Source organism: Oryctolagus cuniculus, chromosome 5 (assembly GCF_964237555.1).
Source record: "Oryctolagus cuniculus chromosome 5, mOryCun1.1, whole genome shotgun sequence".
Lineage (NCBI taxonomy): Eukaryota > Metazoa > Chordata > Mammalia > Lagomorpha > Leporidae > Oryctolagus > Oryctolagus cuniculus.
Genome location: NC_091436.1, coordinates 50,964,740 through 50,981,937, shown reverse-complemented (window position 1 = coordinate 50,981,937; position 17,198 = coordinate 50,964,740). Strand labels below are relative to the sequence as shown.

The 17,198-nt window shown below is 42.6% G+C and overlaps 1 protein-coding gene across 3 annotated transcripts in view; it reads right to left on the bottom strand.

Annotated features, from left to right (window-relative positions):
• Positions 1 to 14,335, bottom strand: part of MAN1A1 (mannosidase alpha class 1A member 1) — a 218,455-nt gene extending 204,120 nt beyond the window's left edge. The window contains exons 1-2 of one of the 3 annotated variants that reach the window (XM_008263299.4): positions 14,168 to 14,335; positions 12,105 to 12,965 (exon numbers count right to left, since the gene is read on the bottom strand). In XM_008263299.4, coding sequence (XP_008261521.1) covers positions 12,105 to 12,965; positions 14,168 to 14,194 — 888 coding nt within the window. In that variant the 5' untranslated portion in view covers positions 14,195 to 14,335. 3 annotated transcript variants of the gene reach the window in all.
• Between the last annotated feature and the right edge of the window lie 2,863 nt (positions 14,336 to 17,198).

Below are 17,198 nucleotides of genomic sequence, written 5' to 3'. Positions count from 1 at the left end.
GAAATAACAAATGACATGGGATTTGCAGAAGTGGGGATATCAGTAAAGGCTGAGAGTATAGAGAGGGCTGCGTGAAGACATAGATTTTGAGCAAATCAAAGGACACTCTTTTTTGAGGGGGAATGAAATAAACAAGGGAAAATCCTACATTACATGTGTTTTGGAGATAGTAATGATTTAAGTTTAATGAAAGCAGAGTCCTTCCCAGTAAATAATTGAAGATATGACTCAAGAAGCAAACTGAGCTCCATGTGTAGAAGCTAAGGAGTTACAAGTTCATTCTACAGCAATGTTTTCCAAATTGAAATCATTAGCCTAACAGCATCAGCATTACCTGTGAACATATTAAAATTGCAGATTCTGGGGCCCACCCATGTCCATTGAATCAAATTCTAGGGACAGGGTCAAGCAATCTGTATTTTAACATCTTTTCCAGGTGATTCTAGTACACCTTGAGGTTTGAATTGCTGCTTCATATGAAATGGGAAGACCACTATAACTGAGATGAGCACCACGAGAGGAGTGATATTTTAGGAAGATTAATCTAATCTCTGCAGAGTGGGCTGCAAAAGGAATCACTGGCAAATTCATAGACTCTACCCTGCAATTAGTATATGAGATGGCACATTTCAGAAGATATAATGTTAAACTGGGAAACAGACGGCTAGTGTTCTTCTTGCTTAAAATAGCACATTTTCTTACAAAAGAATATGCTTATAAAATTTTGATTCCTCTAGTGGAAAATAATATCTAACCTCTAACTTTTCAACTCAGTGCGGTATTGTAAGCACTACTTATTAAAACACGTTTTTATCTCAAAGTTTTTTATTGGAAGAGAAAAAAAACTCAAACCAACTTTAATTAGGTGTATCTTTATCTTGTATAACATTGAAACACAAGAAAAATGGCAGCTCTTATTAAATACAGTATATTACTTTAGATAAGAATGAACAGAAATGTACCTAATTTAAAAATAACATATCTGAAAAAACATAGGTTCTAAATACAAAGCACATTGACTTGTCAACAAAACCACAGAACTTTTATGGTCAAGCAAGTTTTGACCTTTAAAAGAATCTTACAATTATCTACATTTATTCCAATGCTGCAAAATTTTTCAAAATATTTTTTAGGAACCATTTTCACAGCCAGCCTATAAATTGTAAGAAAACAGATACAGATTTAACCTTAAAAATCATTCATAAAAACTTTAAAACTGGGAAAGGTAATTTTTAACATACTCCACTCTTAACACTAGATCTGATTCTGAACAAAGTTTGACTACTGTAAAAAAAAAAAAAAATTCCCTCAACAGATGACAGCTACACTTAGCGTATACATAGGAGAAAGATTCCAAAGACCACTGGTCACCACTCTTGGACTATTTTATTACTTAGAAGGGGATCACACTTTACCTGAATAACTCCTGCTGGTATGTTTGTCTTTAAAAAGCTTGCGCATACAACAAAGCCAACAGATAACTGAGCCGGGGGAAATATGAATGAAAGGGGGAGGTTCTTTCTCCCACCCTCAACTGAGTAGTGCTGCAAGTAAATTGATGACTATGAAGAGCCCGTGTCACAGAAATTTTGTATTCTTGCAGTAGAAGAAAAATAAAGTACTTATAACTTGCACTATGGCTTTATTTTACCACTGAGAGAATACTCCAGAAATCATAATTTTTATTCACTCTAACTGCTAATGCAGCTTTCAACAGTAGTTAATAAATCATCTTCATTTTTTATGCTCCTCAAATACCTCATTCCCCCTTGAAAGCTACCAAGTTCTTCATCATGCATTCTATGTTAAGTAACCCCAGAAGGATTAAATAATGAAGGCTAGCCAAAGTGCTTAATATGAGTGAATGTATACAATTTATTAAATATGTGCCAATTATAAAATACACTTTTTACTACATAAAGTTCCTTTTATATTTCTTAATAAGAATGCCTTATAAAATTGCTGACTTGGGCTAATACCTCTGTAAATCAAAATATGGACTGGTCAGACGTTTCTAATTATGAGCTGAAAACCTGTAGCAGACTAGGTTTAACATTCAACTCTGCTAGTTCACTACAAAAATAACATGCCTCAGAGAACAGCATCCTAAACATTCTAAAATTACTATCATCTTAAACCACAATTTATAAAAATAATATAGTACATTTATGTCAATCGTTATTCATCATGTTAACGCAGTCTCAAAGCTGAATTTAAATAGTCCTGGCACTTGGCAGACTTTTATGAACTAACTAAGGTCAGAATATGAAACATGCAGCTATTAACTATCTTAAAAAGCATGACTGCAAACCCTTGAAGGAGTTAGCAAACAAACAACAACCCCAAAACCTCCCAATCAAACAAAACCAAAAGAAACAGAGCCCAAACTTCATAAACAAATCATGCTTTCCTTTTATTTAAAAAAAAAAAATACCTTAGACAAAAAGCCTATTGATTCTACTTAAAACCCTAAAGGTCTCTAGTGAAAAAAAGATTTGCCTGTCCTTTGAACCATAAGAATGTATGTTGCTATGAAATCCTAGGAATGGTGTCTTTTTCGTTAATTTTTCTTTGATAAGAATTCAGCTTTGTAAGACTTGGCATTTTCTGGCACCAATAAAACCCTTCTGAAATTTCATCTGGACCATGTTTGATCTTCATCTATGACCTTAAAAGATTAGGAAACTACCTTGATGAATTCTAAAAAGAGAAGGTCCCCCCTCCCCCGATCTCCATGCCTGAATCTATAGATGTTAATGCCTTTCTCATGTATCTCATGCAAATCCCAACTAGGACTGAAAAATGAAGAAGAGCTGGTGGAAGGAGACAGGGTCTCAGCTGTAGGAAAGTGGGCTGCTGGTAGGTACTTAGTAGCAACTCCTTATCAATAAAAATAATTGTTTATCCTAGGTGTCCAACACAGGGAAGAAGTCAATATGTAAAGTTTTTTGGCATAAAACTGTATCCATGGCCTTCAGGACGTGGCCTCCCTGTGGAGCACACATGCTTCCAGCCAGCTGGGGAGGTGGGTCTCCTCTGCTATCCCAGGCCTTAGGACTCAGAGCTCTGCCTTCTTCCCAGCCTGCTCCTTAGAAAGTCTTTGTTCTATACAACTCACAATGAGGAAATGTAAAGGAAATTCTAAAATAAATTATGATGCTTCTATCTCATGTATTATACTATGGTAAAATGACACTTAAAAGAAAATGAAACACACACACACCCATATATACATATATACATATACATACACATATATAGGGTTATCACTTTAGGAAAAAAAATCTTCCATGTTGGGGCAGGCAAAGAGTAGTGCTGACCCTGCTTATGACTGAGGAGGGAACTGTGAAGAGTTGTTTTTCTTTTTTCTACTCCTATGTACTTTCAAAATGTTCTTTCCTAAGCAGGCATTTGTTTATAATGAAATAACACAATGAAAGATACTAGCTTCTCCAAATAACTTGTTATGCTCCTTGCTGTGACAAATCTCAAAGTATGATTTCTGCTGAGCAAGTTGGGTGATATACCTTTAACAGCAAGCTTTAGCAAGCAATGCACCAAAGAAAGAGAAGCACCAGTGGTGAAATTTCAGGCAGCTGGATGGAAACTTTGACCCTGGGCACATACCCCTGTGCTATCTTTATCATTCCACAGGTCTGTCCTTGTGCCTTATGTCTCAACACACAGTTACAGTGAGGAAACATACCCTTTTAATAGCTACAGCATATATTCCCATAAAAGATGTGCTAGAGTTAGGCAATCAAGGCCTAAACATAAATCAGAATAGTTGGATGTACCAATCCCAGCATGGGCCTAGAGCCCTGGCCTCCTATCTGTGAAACCCTCTTGTCTCTTGGAAGAACCAAGCATTCGTCAAGTCATCTTGAAAAGACCATTCTGTGAAGAAGCAGTTGGCAGAAATGGATAGTCCAGCAATAGCTCATGGTCCTTGGGTGGCTTGAGTTTGTGTTTCACCATAGTCTTTCACAGGCCTATATACATCAAATTATTGCCACATCCTTTTCCATAAACTCTAAGCATGGGTAAACAGGCTTTCTCAACAGCACTGCAACAAGGACTGCTTTAGAATGTGGTGTGCCACTATTATTAAACTTGCAGAACTTGACCAGGTTTCATATCCTTATTTCCATGCCTTCTCTCAGACTAAGTTAATCATATTGAATACTCCCATACAAGGGGTTGGAGACAGGACAATCTAATGGAAACCCACATATAAATAAATGAAAACTGCAAATAAAAGTTGGTACAATATGGTGGGAGTGTTACTTGTTTGCAAGATACAGAGCGAAAGTAGTAGAACAAATCAGGAATTGGACTTTTCATAATTTTAAGAGCCAGGGAGACAAACACAGTGTTAAAAAACAAATCAGAGTGAGGGAGCAGACAGTTTAAAGAAGTCAAGTAAACATAAAGGATATGCACCCTTTTTAATTTTATTATCTTCGTTCTGGATTATCTGCAAGAGCGCTGAGCACTAATGTGCCCAGAGTATTTGTGATAGAAATGAGGGCTGTGACTCTTAAATGCTCTTAAACCTTAATCGCATTTGGTTTTCTTTCAAGTACCTAATGATCACAGAAGTCTTTATCTGGACTCACGGAGGGTGGAGCAGTGCTGGCACATTCCTTGGAGCAAAGGAATGAGCCAGTACTGCTTTGTCTGGCAATGCCTTACCCAGCAAAGATGTTCCTTCTTCCTCCCGGATGTGATCCTCTGGGCTTCTTGTTGTTGGCGTGCCTTTCAGGGCTGAGGAAGAGGGAGGGCACCACTTGCCAGTCTCCAAAGCACATGTTCTCACTGCAGTCAAGATTATCCAGGCGAATCTGGGCCTGGGCACTAAGAAGCAGTTTCCAGCCCTGCTTTTGGACACTGGGAGATTCTTAGGAAGTTGCAGCTCACCAGGCCCCATTTCTCAGATGTAAAGTGAATACTGGAGTTCAGGAGCTCCTTCAGGGTCTGAAACCCTATTACATTTAAATTCAATGGGAAGCCCTCAAAAAGACCAGACTTTATGAGATCCAAAGTATAACTGATCTCTGCAAACCATGCCTATCGGGTAATAGACTTAGATCTGATTATAGAATTTGCCATAATTATACATTTTTTCTAAATCTAAAATAGTTTCTTAACATTTCTAGGGCAGTCATCATGGAGCAGTGAGTTAAGTGGCCACTTGTATCCCAGATTCCATAATGAAGTATGAGTTTGAGTATAATAAGTGCTTGACTTCCTATCCAGCTAATGCGCCTAGGAAGGCAGAGGAAGATGGCCGGAGTCCTTGGCCCTCTGCCACCCACACAGGAGGCCTGAATAGAGTTCCTGGCTCCTGACTCAGGCCTGGCCAGCCCTAACCATTGTAGCCATCTGGGGGAGTGAACCAGCAGATGGAAGACCACTTTTTTTTTCTCTCTCCTTATATCTCTGTAACTCTGCCTTTCAAATAAATAAAATAAATCTAAGAAAAAAAAATTCCTCTAAAGACAAACTTAATTGAAATTCAGTTTACTCCATCTCCCTACTTTGAGGAATGTTTTAATGCTTAAGAACACAAGCCAACTGGGACTGCTCTGAGATGATGATACTTTAGAAATAAACACATCTGGCTTTGAGACAAATTCATACTGTAGCACATATTTTGAAGTGCAGAAGCTGAAGAGGTATACCCAATAAGTTTATGATGTTAAAGATACTTAAGGATTTTTTGGAATCTGGCAAGAATATGAGAAAACCAGAGTTGACCACACCACAATAAAATTGTAGCCATCTGGAGAGATCATTTAGCTGAACTGGAGATGTATCTCTTTATGCACCAAAACTTAATTTTAACTATTTTTGATCATTTGAAATTTCCTGATCCACTTTCTTGATTTATTGAACAGTAGATGGAACAATGTAATCTTGGCTTGGTGGCTTTAGGTATGGATCAGTAACAATAACAAGTAACATTTATTACGTTTCCAAGGCATTCCTGATACCATTCTAAGTATTTCACAACGTGGGTACTATTATTATTCCCATTTTACAAATGAAGAAACTGAAACTCTAAGAAGTAATTTGCTGAAGGTCACAAAGCTTGTGAACAGAAGTCGGCTAACTGAAGTCTAGAACGTAGGCTTTTTTTTTTTAAGATTTATATATTTGAAAGGCAGAGTGATGGGGGTGGGGAGGGTAGAAAGAGAAAGAGAGAGGGATCATCCATCTGCTGAGTGACTCCCCTGACCCAAACCTGGTTACAACAGCCAGGTTTGGGTCAGGCCAGAGCCAGGAGCCAGGAACTGTATTTCAGTCTCCCACACGGGTGGCAGAGGCCCAAGTACTTGGGCCATCACCTGCTGCCTTCCCAGGCACATTAGCAGGAATGCTGGAATGGAAGTGGGTAGCCAAGATTTGAACCAGCTCTCTGATCTGGAATGCTGGCATTGTAAACAGCAGCTTAACTTGAAGCAACACAATGCTTGCTGTTAGAACGTATCCTTCTAATCACTGTAGTGCGCAGAGGAACAGAGCAGGGACAGACAGGAGCACCCAGATTGTCTCTAGGACCTGCTGAGGTAGAGAGACCTATGTGATTTTGAAATGTGTGTCTTCTATTAAAAAGTATATAGCCTTTTAGGATAGTTATCAATTCTCTTACACATTGTGCAATGTCAGAAGAGCATGCCCGTTAATAGCTTGAATGAACTTCTTACACCATCACATCCCTACTCTCTGGGCAGCCCTCCACCGTTTGCATATCAGCAACTCTGTCTTGCTTCCTTTCTCCCTTTTTAGTCCTCTCATATCTTCAAGAAGAATGTTTGATGGAATAATTATGTCTCTGCTTCATACAGAGATCTTTATAAAGAGAAGGGGATGTTACATCAAACTTTCCTTGGTTACTTTAAAAAGAAGATGTCAATAATGTGCCTCCAGTTTAGATATTTTAAAAATGACCAGTTAACAAAAACTAACATAGAACCAGATTTAAAATACTACAGAACTGTACTGACTGTGTTTTGTACTCACTGTACATTAGGGTCTATAAGCAATGAATACAGTCCATTTTTATATTTCAGAGCTTTATTTAGGAGGCAGGCTGCCATGAAGGGAATAGTGAGCAAAACTCACTGAGGACCAGGATTTCCATTCTCAACTCAATTCTGCCACTAACTGGTGAAGTGATTTTCAGGTCAATCTTTGTATCTCAGCTGCTTCCACTATAAAATGAATGCAGTGAGCTACCTCTAAGGTCTCATGCAGATACAATACTTTATGACCTAGAACATAGGTTTAGTTTTAAAAATCAGAGATTTAAAAATTATCATTTTTATGGTGTACTGTTGGTAACTTTAAAAAAATTACAGAGTTTGTGTAAAGGGTCTTTTAACAAATTGAGAGGTAGGGGATTGAGGAATATACCTAGTTCAATTACTGAACACCAAGTAAGGAACTAGGCAAAGAACACTGACAGCAAAGTTGAGACTCTCTTTCCACAAAGAAAGAATATCTCTCCCTTAAATTATTTTTTTAAAGATGTATTTATTTTTTATTTGACAGGTAGAGTTTACAGACAGTGAGAGAGAGACAGAAAGGTCTTCCTTCCATTGGTTCACCCCCCAAATGGCCACTACGGCCGGCACTGCGCCGATCCGAAGCCAGGAGCCAGGTGCTTCATCCTGGTCTCCCATGCAGGTGCAGGGGCCCAAGCACTTGGGACATCCTCCACTGCCCTCCTGGGCCACAGCAGAGAGCTGGACTGGAAGAGGAGCTACCAGGACTAGAACCCGGTGCCCATATGGGATTAACCAAGTGAGCCACAGCGCCAGCCCCTCTCCCTTAAATTAAACGTTAAGTTTCTTGTTTATCATTTTCATCCTAGAGAACAGACCATTGACCAATCATTTTATACTATCAAAAGAGAAGCTGCTGCTCTTATTTTGATCAATCAAAATTCATCTTCTACAAACACATACAAGACTTATGATTTTGGAGGTCATAAAGAAATTAAAAGGTTAAAGGGGCTCTTCCGATCCAGGAAATATCAGTAGGTCCCAGAGCAATTCTGACCTCTCTATACAATTACCCCTCATACCTCACATAGATGTGTAGTTATTCTTCTCTCTGTCCTTGCGACACATGCCTACAAATCTTAAAGAATCGGTACTACCATAGCTTATGAAATAATATGACTCAAATATGCAAGTTCTCCAAGAGGTTTCAACAATTCAGATCTCATACAACAGCACTTCTTAAACTTGTGAAATACTAGGTTCAAGTGCTCAAGATGGATTAGGTCATTAACTCACCTAAGAAATACAGATGCATAGATTAGAAAATGCATATTTCAAACCTCTTTTTACAACCCTAACCAGGTTCTAAGTCCTATATAGAGCCCTTTTATATGAATTTCTGTTGCCTGTGCTGAGGAAGACAGAATATTCCTCTCAGAGAATTTATCAGTAACTACAGAAAATTAACCTAAATATAATTAACTATCCATTAACAATCTTCTCTTGCTTTTGCATATTAATATTCAATGATCAGCATCTACTGCAGTACTTACATTGTTGAAATCTTAATTTACATAGCTTTGCATTAGAGAGAAGCCTTTACAAACTCTGCAGGCCCTCTCCCAGCTCAAAGTAGGATGATCTCCACTGGTCCATGTTCAAGGACACAGGGTGTCATGGAGCAGAGAACAGTGGAATAGGCAAGCAGCCGAAGGGTGTCTAAGCCTCTTGGAACAGGTCTTCAAGCTGTAGCTTTTATTATTTTGTAAATGCTATTTTCTGCACTAGAATGTCCCATAAAATAAATTGAAGTATCAAAATAAAATAATTTTGTTTTAATAAAAGTAGATTATTCCCACATCTGATCTTTACTAGAAGTTAATTGTCAATAGTTTACATAATTACATATTGTATTCAAGGCTGTATATGAAAGGCCAGAAAAAAAAAAACACCTATTTTAACCATTAGCCACCAGTATCAAAATTTTCTTTATGGTTATATAAAGTCTGGAATAGAAGACTAACAATGCTTTGTTTGGACAAACTGAGAGAGGCATTTGTGATTCCTCCGCTGATGGGTCCAAAAGTCTTACATGATAGTCCCAAAGCCTGGATACCCCAGAGCCACTGAGGTTGGTGCAGACTCCAGTGTCTGAGAGGAGGAATCCCCTCTAGCAATTTGTATTCAACCCCTTTTACCCAAGAAATCCAACAATAAACTGTTAATTCCCCAAACTGAATTATGGCTCTAATCCTAATGGGTAGTATAGACCAAAAAAGGGGGGGAGGGAGAGGGGATAGAGAAGGGGAAATGAACTATTTTCCTAAAAATTCCACAGTGCTACTTTAACTTCTGTGCTTCATTATTCTAACACTGCTTTTAAAAGCTAAGGACACTCAAATACAATTTCCAGATCAAACTCATGAAAATAAATACATACTATATATGAACATATCATTAATTTCTGGGACATCCCGGAGTTAATTCATTTACAAAATTTTCACAAGGACCAGGGAAATAAAATCTTTTTTTCTTTAATTTGAAGTTTTACATCAAAGATTTCATAGTGGAAAATAGTAGTAGAAATCACTCAACACTTTTTTGTGAAAGGCATCAGGAATGTCCCATTTGAAATAAACCAACTATCCATCTCCTTTAAGACACAAATTTGCTAAAAAATTTACTGCAGTGCCATAATGCAACTATGTTGGCATTATAAAAAATTGTAAGGACTGCCTTGGAACCAAATTCATGAAACAAGAGTTTATCTTCAATTATGGTCTAAGCTTCCAACATGTTACATCTGCCTTTATCTTCTCAATTTTAACAGAGGGGTTAGTGCTTTCAGGTGCAATACAGAACCAAAGTATAAAGAGAACTAAAAATATAGGCACAATAAAGAACAAAACCAAAGAGAAGATTCATTGGCCAACACCAAGGAGTCCATAGTGTTTCCCCAATCTAATTTTTAAAGTGTCAAGTCCAGTGTCCTATCCACAATGGGCAACCACTCTCTCCTCTCTAAATAGCACGGTTTTAGAATAGCCTGAGTACCTTTTTAATTTACAAAGACAGACATCTGCCTGAACCAATCTGATAGGAAATCATAATCCATTTCTTTCCGTTAGCCTTGCACTAAATGCTGAAGGCAATTATGCTGGCTCTTCTGGGTTCTCACAGCAACATGGAATTTCTAAAAACACATTTAGTTCCAGCGCTTTATGCAACACCGGGCAGTTTCAAAACATGTAGGTGCTAAGATGTTAGCATCACATTTACACAGAAGCCACATCAATTCCCTTTTCATGGTTAATTAAGACCCTTTGATTTCGGGACACATTTTACATGGATCTACTAGAGATGGCTATGCACACTGAATACACCATCCTGAATGGACTGCTCCTATCCAACTGCTTCTGCTCTAAACGCACTGTGAATTATTGGTCAGTGCTGGCGGCTTTTTCACATCTGTGCCTCTTCAGAATTGAGAATCTTTCCCAGGGACAACTGTGATGTACTACACGGAAGCTCATATGAATTCCGAGGCATGAAACGTATAAATGAAACTCTTCCTATTTAAAGGAAGCACAGGCAGATACACTTCCTGACTGGAAAACACTGGTGGGACTTCATGGAGAATGGAAACTACTAGACAGAAGTTATCCAGGTGAGCAGAGTTCATCCCCCTGTCTGGGAGGGTGTTACATCTGAGGAGAGGCCACAAAGAGGCAGAAAGACAGATGCACTGTGGAAGTGAGCTACGTGAGCTGGAGGCACAAAGGCATTCTTCCTAGAGGAACCTGAAAAGCACTCAGATATGCCCCATGACAGCTTCGCCAAATGCATCCGTTCTTAACCCTTGAGACAACAGATTGCCTCTCTTTTGCAGTCACTCAAGAAAACACCTCCTGACCACCTCACAATTCTGCTTACTTTCTGAACATGCCATCAGGAAGCTTCCTTGACTGAGTACGCACCCGAGGAGAGAACACAGCATTCCAGTTCAGAGACTGTGTTACTTTTCAAAACGCCAAAGTCCTATTCCATTCATAAAATATTCTAGAAAACTGAGTCAAGTTTGGGATGGCAAGTTTTTAATATGGCCCCTGCCGCTCTTGACTCTGTGTGACACCCAGCTGGCAGAGGTTCACAGAGGGAAGTAGGTCCTCGAGGGAGCCATGTCCACAGCCCTCCTGGTGACAGGTGCCTGGCAGTAAGTTTGTACTTCACTTCAGTCCTGACTCTATCACTAACTGGTTCTGGAACTCTGGGTCCTTCAACTTTGATCTTTAAGGATTTAAATCTTTAAGGATTTTTAAGGTCCCCTTCAGCTTTAAGCTGGCCATGAACTTAATCATGTTGCAAGTTCTAAGTGAAAATTACCAGAAAGAAATTACGTAAGCCATGCCAAAGTCCATGTTTGTCCTAGATTAACTTTGTCATCACTGTGTTGCTGTAAAGGCAAACCTGTTGCATCATACGGAATTCCCTATTTCTGACTGCACAACAGTTTGACAAAAACACTGGCTTTTCAAGTTTTCTTGCCCGCCGTCCCCCAAAAAAGAGTAAATATTAATACCCTTCCTGTGACGGGAGTTCACCCTTACAGTCTCTTACAGTGCCACCTGGCAGAATGGGGACACATGACTTAACGCCAGCTGGGCTGGCCTCTGGGAGAACCTTTTTACTCAGCAAGACTGATGCTTTGCGTTTACATTAAAGCCACGTCTGAGCTTCCCGGGGGCGGAGGGAGGGGAGCGGAAGGAGCTGGTTAATACCTTCATTGTTACCTTTCTCCAGGTTAGGAGGAGGTTTCCATCGCCTGTCACTTTTCTACCTGGTCTGGTTGATGTTCACCAGAACATGCAAGTTAAAGGCAATGGGATTCAACCTCTGATCTGTAACGGTCATATCTACTATGATAAGGAAAAGAGGGAAGCGTAAAAAGCCTTGGCCCCGAGAGCACCTGGCGTAAGAGGACAACCTCCGAGTCCGCCTACGCTGGAACCACACGCATCCTCAGAGTTTCACGGGTTTTCCATTTCTGCCTGACCACGCGGCCGCTAGCGGGGCTTCCGGGCACGGAGCACTCACCTCTTTGATCTTTGCCCTCTTCTCGCGGACCGCGGCGTCGGCGGGCTCCCGGTTCTCCAGCCCGATGGGCGGCACGAAGTCCACGGGAGGCAGCCTGCGGAACGGCGCCCGGTCACGCAGCTGGTCCTGAGCCACCTTCTCCTTCTCCCGCAGGATGTCTCTCTGGATCTCCTCGGGCAGTTTCTGCAGCGTCTCCTTGGCTTCCCTGAGGGCTCGCTCGTGGTTTTCGCGGATCCTGGCCAAGGGGTCCTCCCGGTCCGCCGCCGGGTCCTCAGGCGCGCCCTCCTCCCGGCGCCGGGCTCGCCCCTCGGCCGCGTCCTCGGCACGCGCCCCGGGCCCCGGCTTGTGGTCCGCAGCCGGCTGCAAGGCGGGACTGGAGTGGAACAGGACCCCGCTGAGCAGCTTGGAGGAGTCGGGCAGGAAGAAGATCGCCCCGAAGCAGAGCGTGATGAAGGCGCTGAACACCAGCAGCAGCACGAACTTCTCGGTCAGGCGGAAGGCGGCGGGGCCCGACCCCTTCCTGCCGCCGCCGCCGCCGAGACCCCCGCCCAGGCCACCACCCAGGCCGCCGCCCGCGGGGCTGCCGAAGAGCGGCAGCAGCCCCCCCACGGGCATCGCCTCCGCCGCCGGGTGGCCGTCTGTCCAGGGGCCCGGCGCCGCGCCGCTCAGCAGCCAAACTTCGCCTCCGCCGCCGCCGCCGGGCGTCAGCGCCTGCGGGGCTGGGTCCCGAGCATCCAGGCCGCCCAAGCCGCGCGGCTGGGCTTCAGGGTCCCCCAGCGCACACCACTCCCTGCTGGGGCTTCTCCCCGGGGCGGCTCCTTTAGCAAACAGGCAGGCGCGACAGACCGCTGGCTGCAGCCCCTGCGGGGAGAGAGAAGACAGGAACACGGAATGAGCTCGGTGACAAAGTTTCCCGCGGGTCTCCGCCCTCCGACGGCCTGGCCAGCCACAGGACAGCTCCCCTGTGCGGAGTCCGGAGTCCAGCTCCGGGCACCGCCCTCGCAGCCCACGCCTCGGACTTGGGGGGAAGTTTTCGGGTCCCCGGGGGCGGGGCGTCCCGCGCACACCTGGGGCCGGGCCGCGCGCCGACACCTCCTGGAGGGGGCAGCGCTCGGCTGGCAGCAGGGGCGCGGTGTGGGTGGGGGCTCGTCAACTTCGGCCGCTCCCCATCTCCCAGCGGAGACCGGCAGCCTCGTCCCTCCGGGCGTGCGGCCTCGCGCAGCCGCTGCCGCGGCTCAGGTGGGCGAGCGCGGCGAGCGGCCGGTGAGCAGGAACCAGCCAGGCTGCACGATGCCCTCCGCCGCGGCCCCGCCAGCACTAAAACAGCACTGCCGGTCTCCCGGCGGTCGGAAACGAGGGCGGTGACGCGGCCGGAGAGTGACAGCGCGGCCGGGCCAATCTCGCGCCGCCCAGGGTCCCGCGGGGGCGGGGCCGAGGCGGGGAGGGGGCAGCGCGGGCGGGGAGTTTACGGGAAGCGCAGCCCGGCGGGGCCCCCGGCAGGGCCCGGGTCGGGGGCGGGGAGGTCGCGGGTCTCCCCCTCCCAGAGCGCGAGCCCGGCGGGAGCGGCGGAGAGGCTAGCCGGCCAGACCTTTGGCGCGGTCCCAGGGCGGACAGGCAGCGGGCGGGGCTCGGGGTCGGGGAGTTTATCGCGCTGGGACCTCGGCCCCTGCCCCGGGTGGCTGATCCCGGGGGAACCCAGGGCTGATGCGGAACCCCCTGGGCTCCCTCTCCGGCCCGCGCCCGGGCCCCGCCGCCAGGGGTCTGTGGAAGCTGAGGAAAGCCCGGCCCTGGGAGGCTCTGAAGCGCGTCTCCTCCTAGTACCGAGGCAGGGATTCCCCGGCTCCCGGGAGCTTGGAAGCTGGAGTCCCTGCCTTACAGGGGCGGTGAACCTGAGCGCTTCGGGGCCCTGTGGTCTGGCTGACTAACACCCTTTTACGTCCCGAGACACCCAGGATTTTGTGGTTGCTTAGGACTCCTCGTACATGCACCCTATTCCCCTTAAAAAGAAGAAAAAAAAAAGTTGTGCGCCTCCCCGCCAACCCCCACTTTCGAAATTCATTTACCTCATTGCAGTTGGTCAAATTTTCCATTCAAAGAAGACAGTTTTATGCTGCCAGAGCTTCAAGCAATAAATTGAACACTTTGTTGAAATTAAGTCTTGGATCCGACTACTTCCAGCGAAGTAAGGACTTGGTCCAATAGAGATTGTTTTCCAGACAGCCTTACAGGGTTTGCTATCTGGGGAATGTCATGGAAACGCTGGCTCCACCCCCAGTGACATCGCTCAGAATACCCCGGCCCCTGCTGATATCATAGAGACAGCCTCAGTGCCCTGACCGCCTCCTAAGACCCCCGCCCAGAGAAAGAAAGATAACGCAGCATTGTTTTCCAGTGTGCGTTCCTGAATTTCCTGTTGCTTCGCAATACAGGGTTATCAGAGAGGAAAAGTTGACTGACTTGCCATTTCTGGAAGCTGCTTAAGTAGCAGACTTATGTTACACCCCTCTCTGGCAACGTGCTTTCAGTTCTGCTGCTGCCCTTGGTCTTAGCACAGAGGAAGCAGCTGGGCACCTTTCAGGATGGTGTCCACAGTACAGATGTTTTCACGTGTGAGGCTGTGTGAGTAAACACACTGAATCACACGCCCCAACTCCAGCTTGCATTTAAGGATTAACTTGAGCCGTCATTATTTGTGGTGTATTTGCTTTGTGTAAAATATGCCAGGCATAGCCTCCAAGTTCTTATCTGTAGGGAATTATGATTTGATAAAGTCGGCTTTATGGCTTGGTTATTTTTTGATGCCTGCTATGAAATTCTATGCCCAGAAGAGTGCAGCATATCCAAGCAGGGTAATAAAATTTAGCAAGACTGAAAAAGAAAAGAAAAATGATCTTTTTTTTATTGATGGAAAGATAATTTTTGTTTCAAACTACATTGAACAGCCTGAAATGCTTGAATCACTGTGAAATAATATTGTTTGCAACAACTTCCTTAAAATTGAGCGATCTCGTAGTTAGGTGGAAGAGAGGTAGAAACTGGGGTAAATATGTCCCCAAAGCCAGTCTCTTTGCGATCATCTTTTTGGAATGAGTTATGATTTGAAAAATTATGTTTCAGCCACAGAAATATTTGGACACTTTTGTTTTAAATTACTAAGTATTCCAGAACAGCAATAAAAACCACTTACTTGTGCATGTTAAAGGAGTGAGGGGAAAGTATTGCCTAATCCTATTTTTGCCACTCTCATTTTGATACTAGACTAGTTTGGGTATTTAACATAACACCTGTAGTGGCAACCTTCATAATGTTACACACATATTTATGTTTGGTCTTCCCCCACCAAGAACTTGAAATTTGATTTATCTATAATATTTCTCAATATTTTGAGGTGTATGTTCTTTTTATTTTAGTTCAAGTTTTTTTTTAAGATTGCTTTCTTAGTATCTGTAATTCTTACAATGCAAAGGTTTATTGTGATTGAAGCCTGGATTTAATAATTTGTTAAAGAAGTTAACATGTTTGATTGGTCATTGTACATATTAAAGGGTGCCAGGCAACATAAGGTGGAATGAGGAATATTTGGGAATACTTGTGTAAGGGCTAAAGCCAGTTTAAGAGAAAAAGTTCTCAGAGACGTATTTGAAGAGACATACCAATGAAATTAACCATATAAATCCATTTAAAATAACTATGCAAAGTCCTGTGTAATTGTGGTATGGGAGAGTAGAAAACAGTCAATAAGTAAAAATGTGCATTTTGTAGAAGCAAAATCTGATGCTTTGCCATGATTTCAATAAGCACAAAGCACTTCATAGCCCACTATTTTAAAAAATGCTCTGTACTCTGAGATGAACCCAAAATCTAAGTCTCTGGTTCTGGTCCATCAATAGACCAAACCTTGAGTGTGTCCCTGAAGTCCAGACTCTTGGCGGCCATAATTACATGGAGATAGATCATGATCTTTGTGAATGCAGCGATCATGATGAAATTGCTCTTTGCTCATTATGAATGGTCTCATACAAACTTGGCAACCATAGTAATTTTGTGAGTTTTTTCTCTTTAAATACCTGTGTTTTTTTATTTGCCAGCCAGTCCTTCTGAACTATGATTCCCTTATACCTTTTGAAAGTTTGCTTGTAAATGTAGTTCTTTCTTTTCTCTTTTAAATGCTCATGTCTATGTGTCTTATTTCACAATTGACAGATTTTTGTGTTCCAAGATAAAATCTTTAGTATCAGTAATTTTAGAAACTTGTTATAGTCAGAGATACCCCCAAAAGTACAAAGAAATTCCCAATATATTTGGCTGCTTTTGTTCCTCTGTTTTTAAAATAGCATTTAACAAAGAATAGCTACAATTTTACCTTAACATGCATAAGGTAAAATATAATAGTTATTAGCAAGGGCATAGAGAGAAAATTGGCAATATTTTTATAAAAACTGTGATGAATTAGTACTTTTAAATAATTATAAATTCAGAAATTTTGATGCAAAAATATTTCTTACTAGAAAGTTTCTAGAAGGCACTAATTAGAGGTTTAGGGAAGAATCCCTCTAAGTATTTGTGTTCTTAGATTTAAAAATAAAAAGAAATCTAATAAAATAAAAGAAGTTAGTGTATATGTGTAATAATTAACCACTGGAATTCTCCAACAAATTTCATTTTTCATAAATCTTCCTGTAGGAGATTTTCTAATTGTCTTCAAATATCAGGTAAGCATAGGGTTTTATTTTATTTTGAGAAAAATCAAAATGTAATATGTAAGAGCTAGTTCATTGTAAATATTAGTTTGAAAATTTCTTCAATAGACAACTCTGATTTTCACATGAAGTTTAATAAGGTGGGAACTGATCAAAGTTTTAAAAGAAATTAGCAGTGATTTTCGTAATTAGACTGGAGTTAAGTCATATATATTTGATACCATGGTTTTTTATTCCTCCTCACTTTACCTTGGAATTGCCTGAATAGCAAACCTTTTTTTAAAATATAGAACTTCATTCACCTTTGTGTGTACTGAGGGAAAAAGATTGAGGCCAAGGACTGAAACGGCCCCTCTGTCCCTGTGGGATACTGTTGAAAGGTTTTGAATATTAA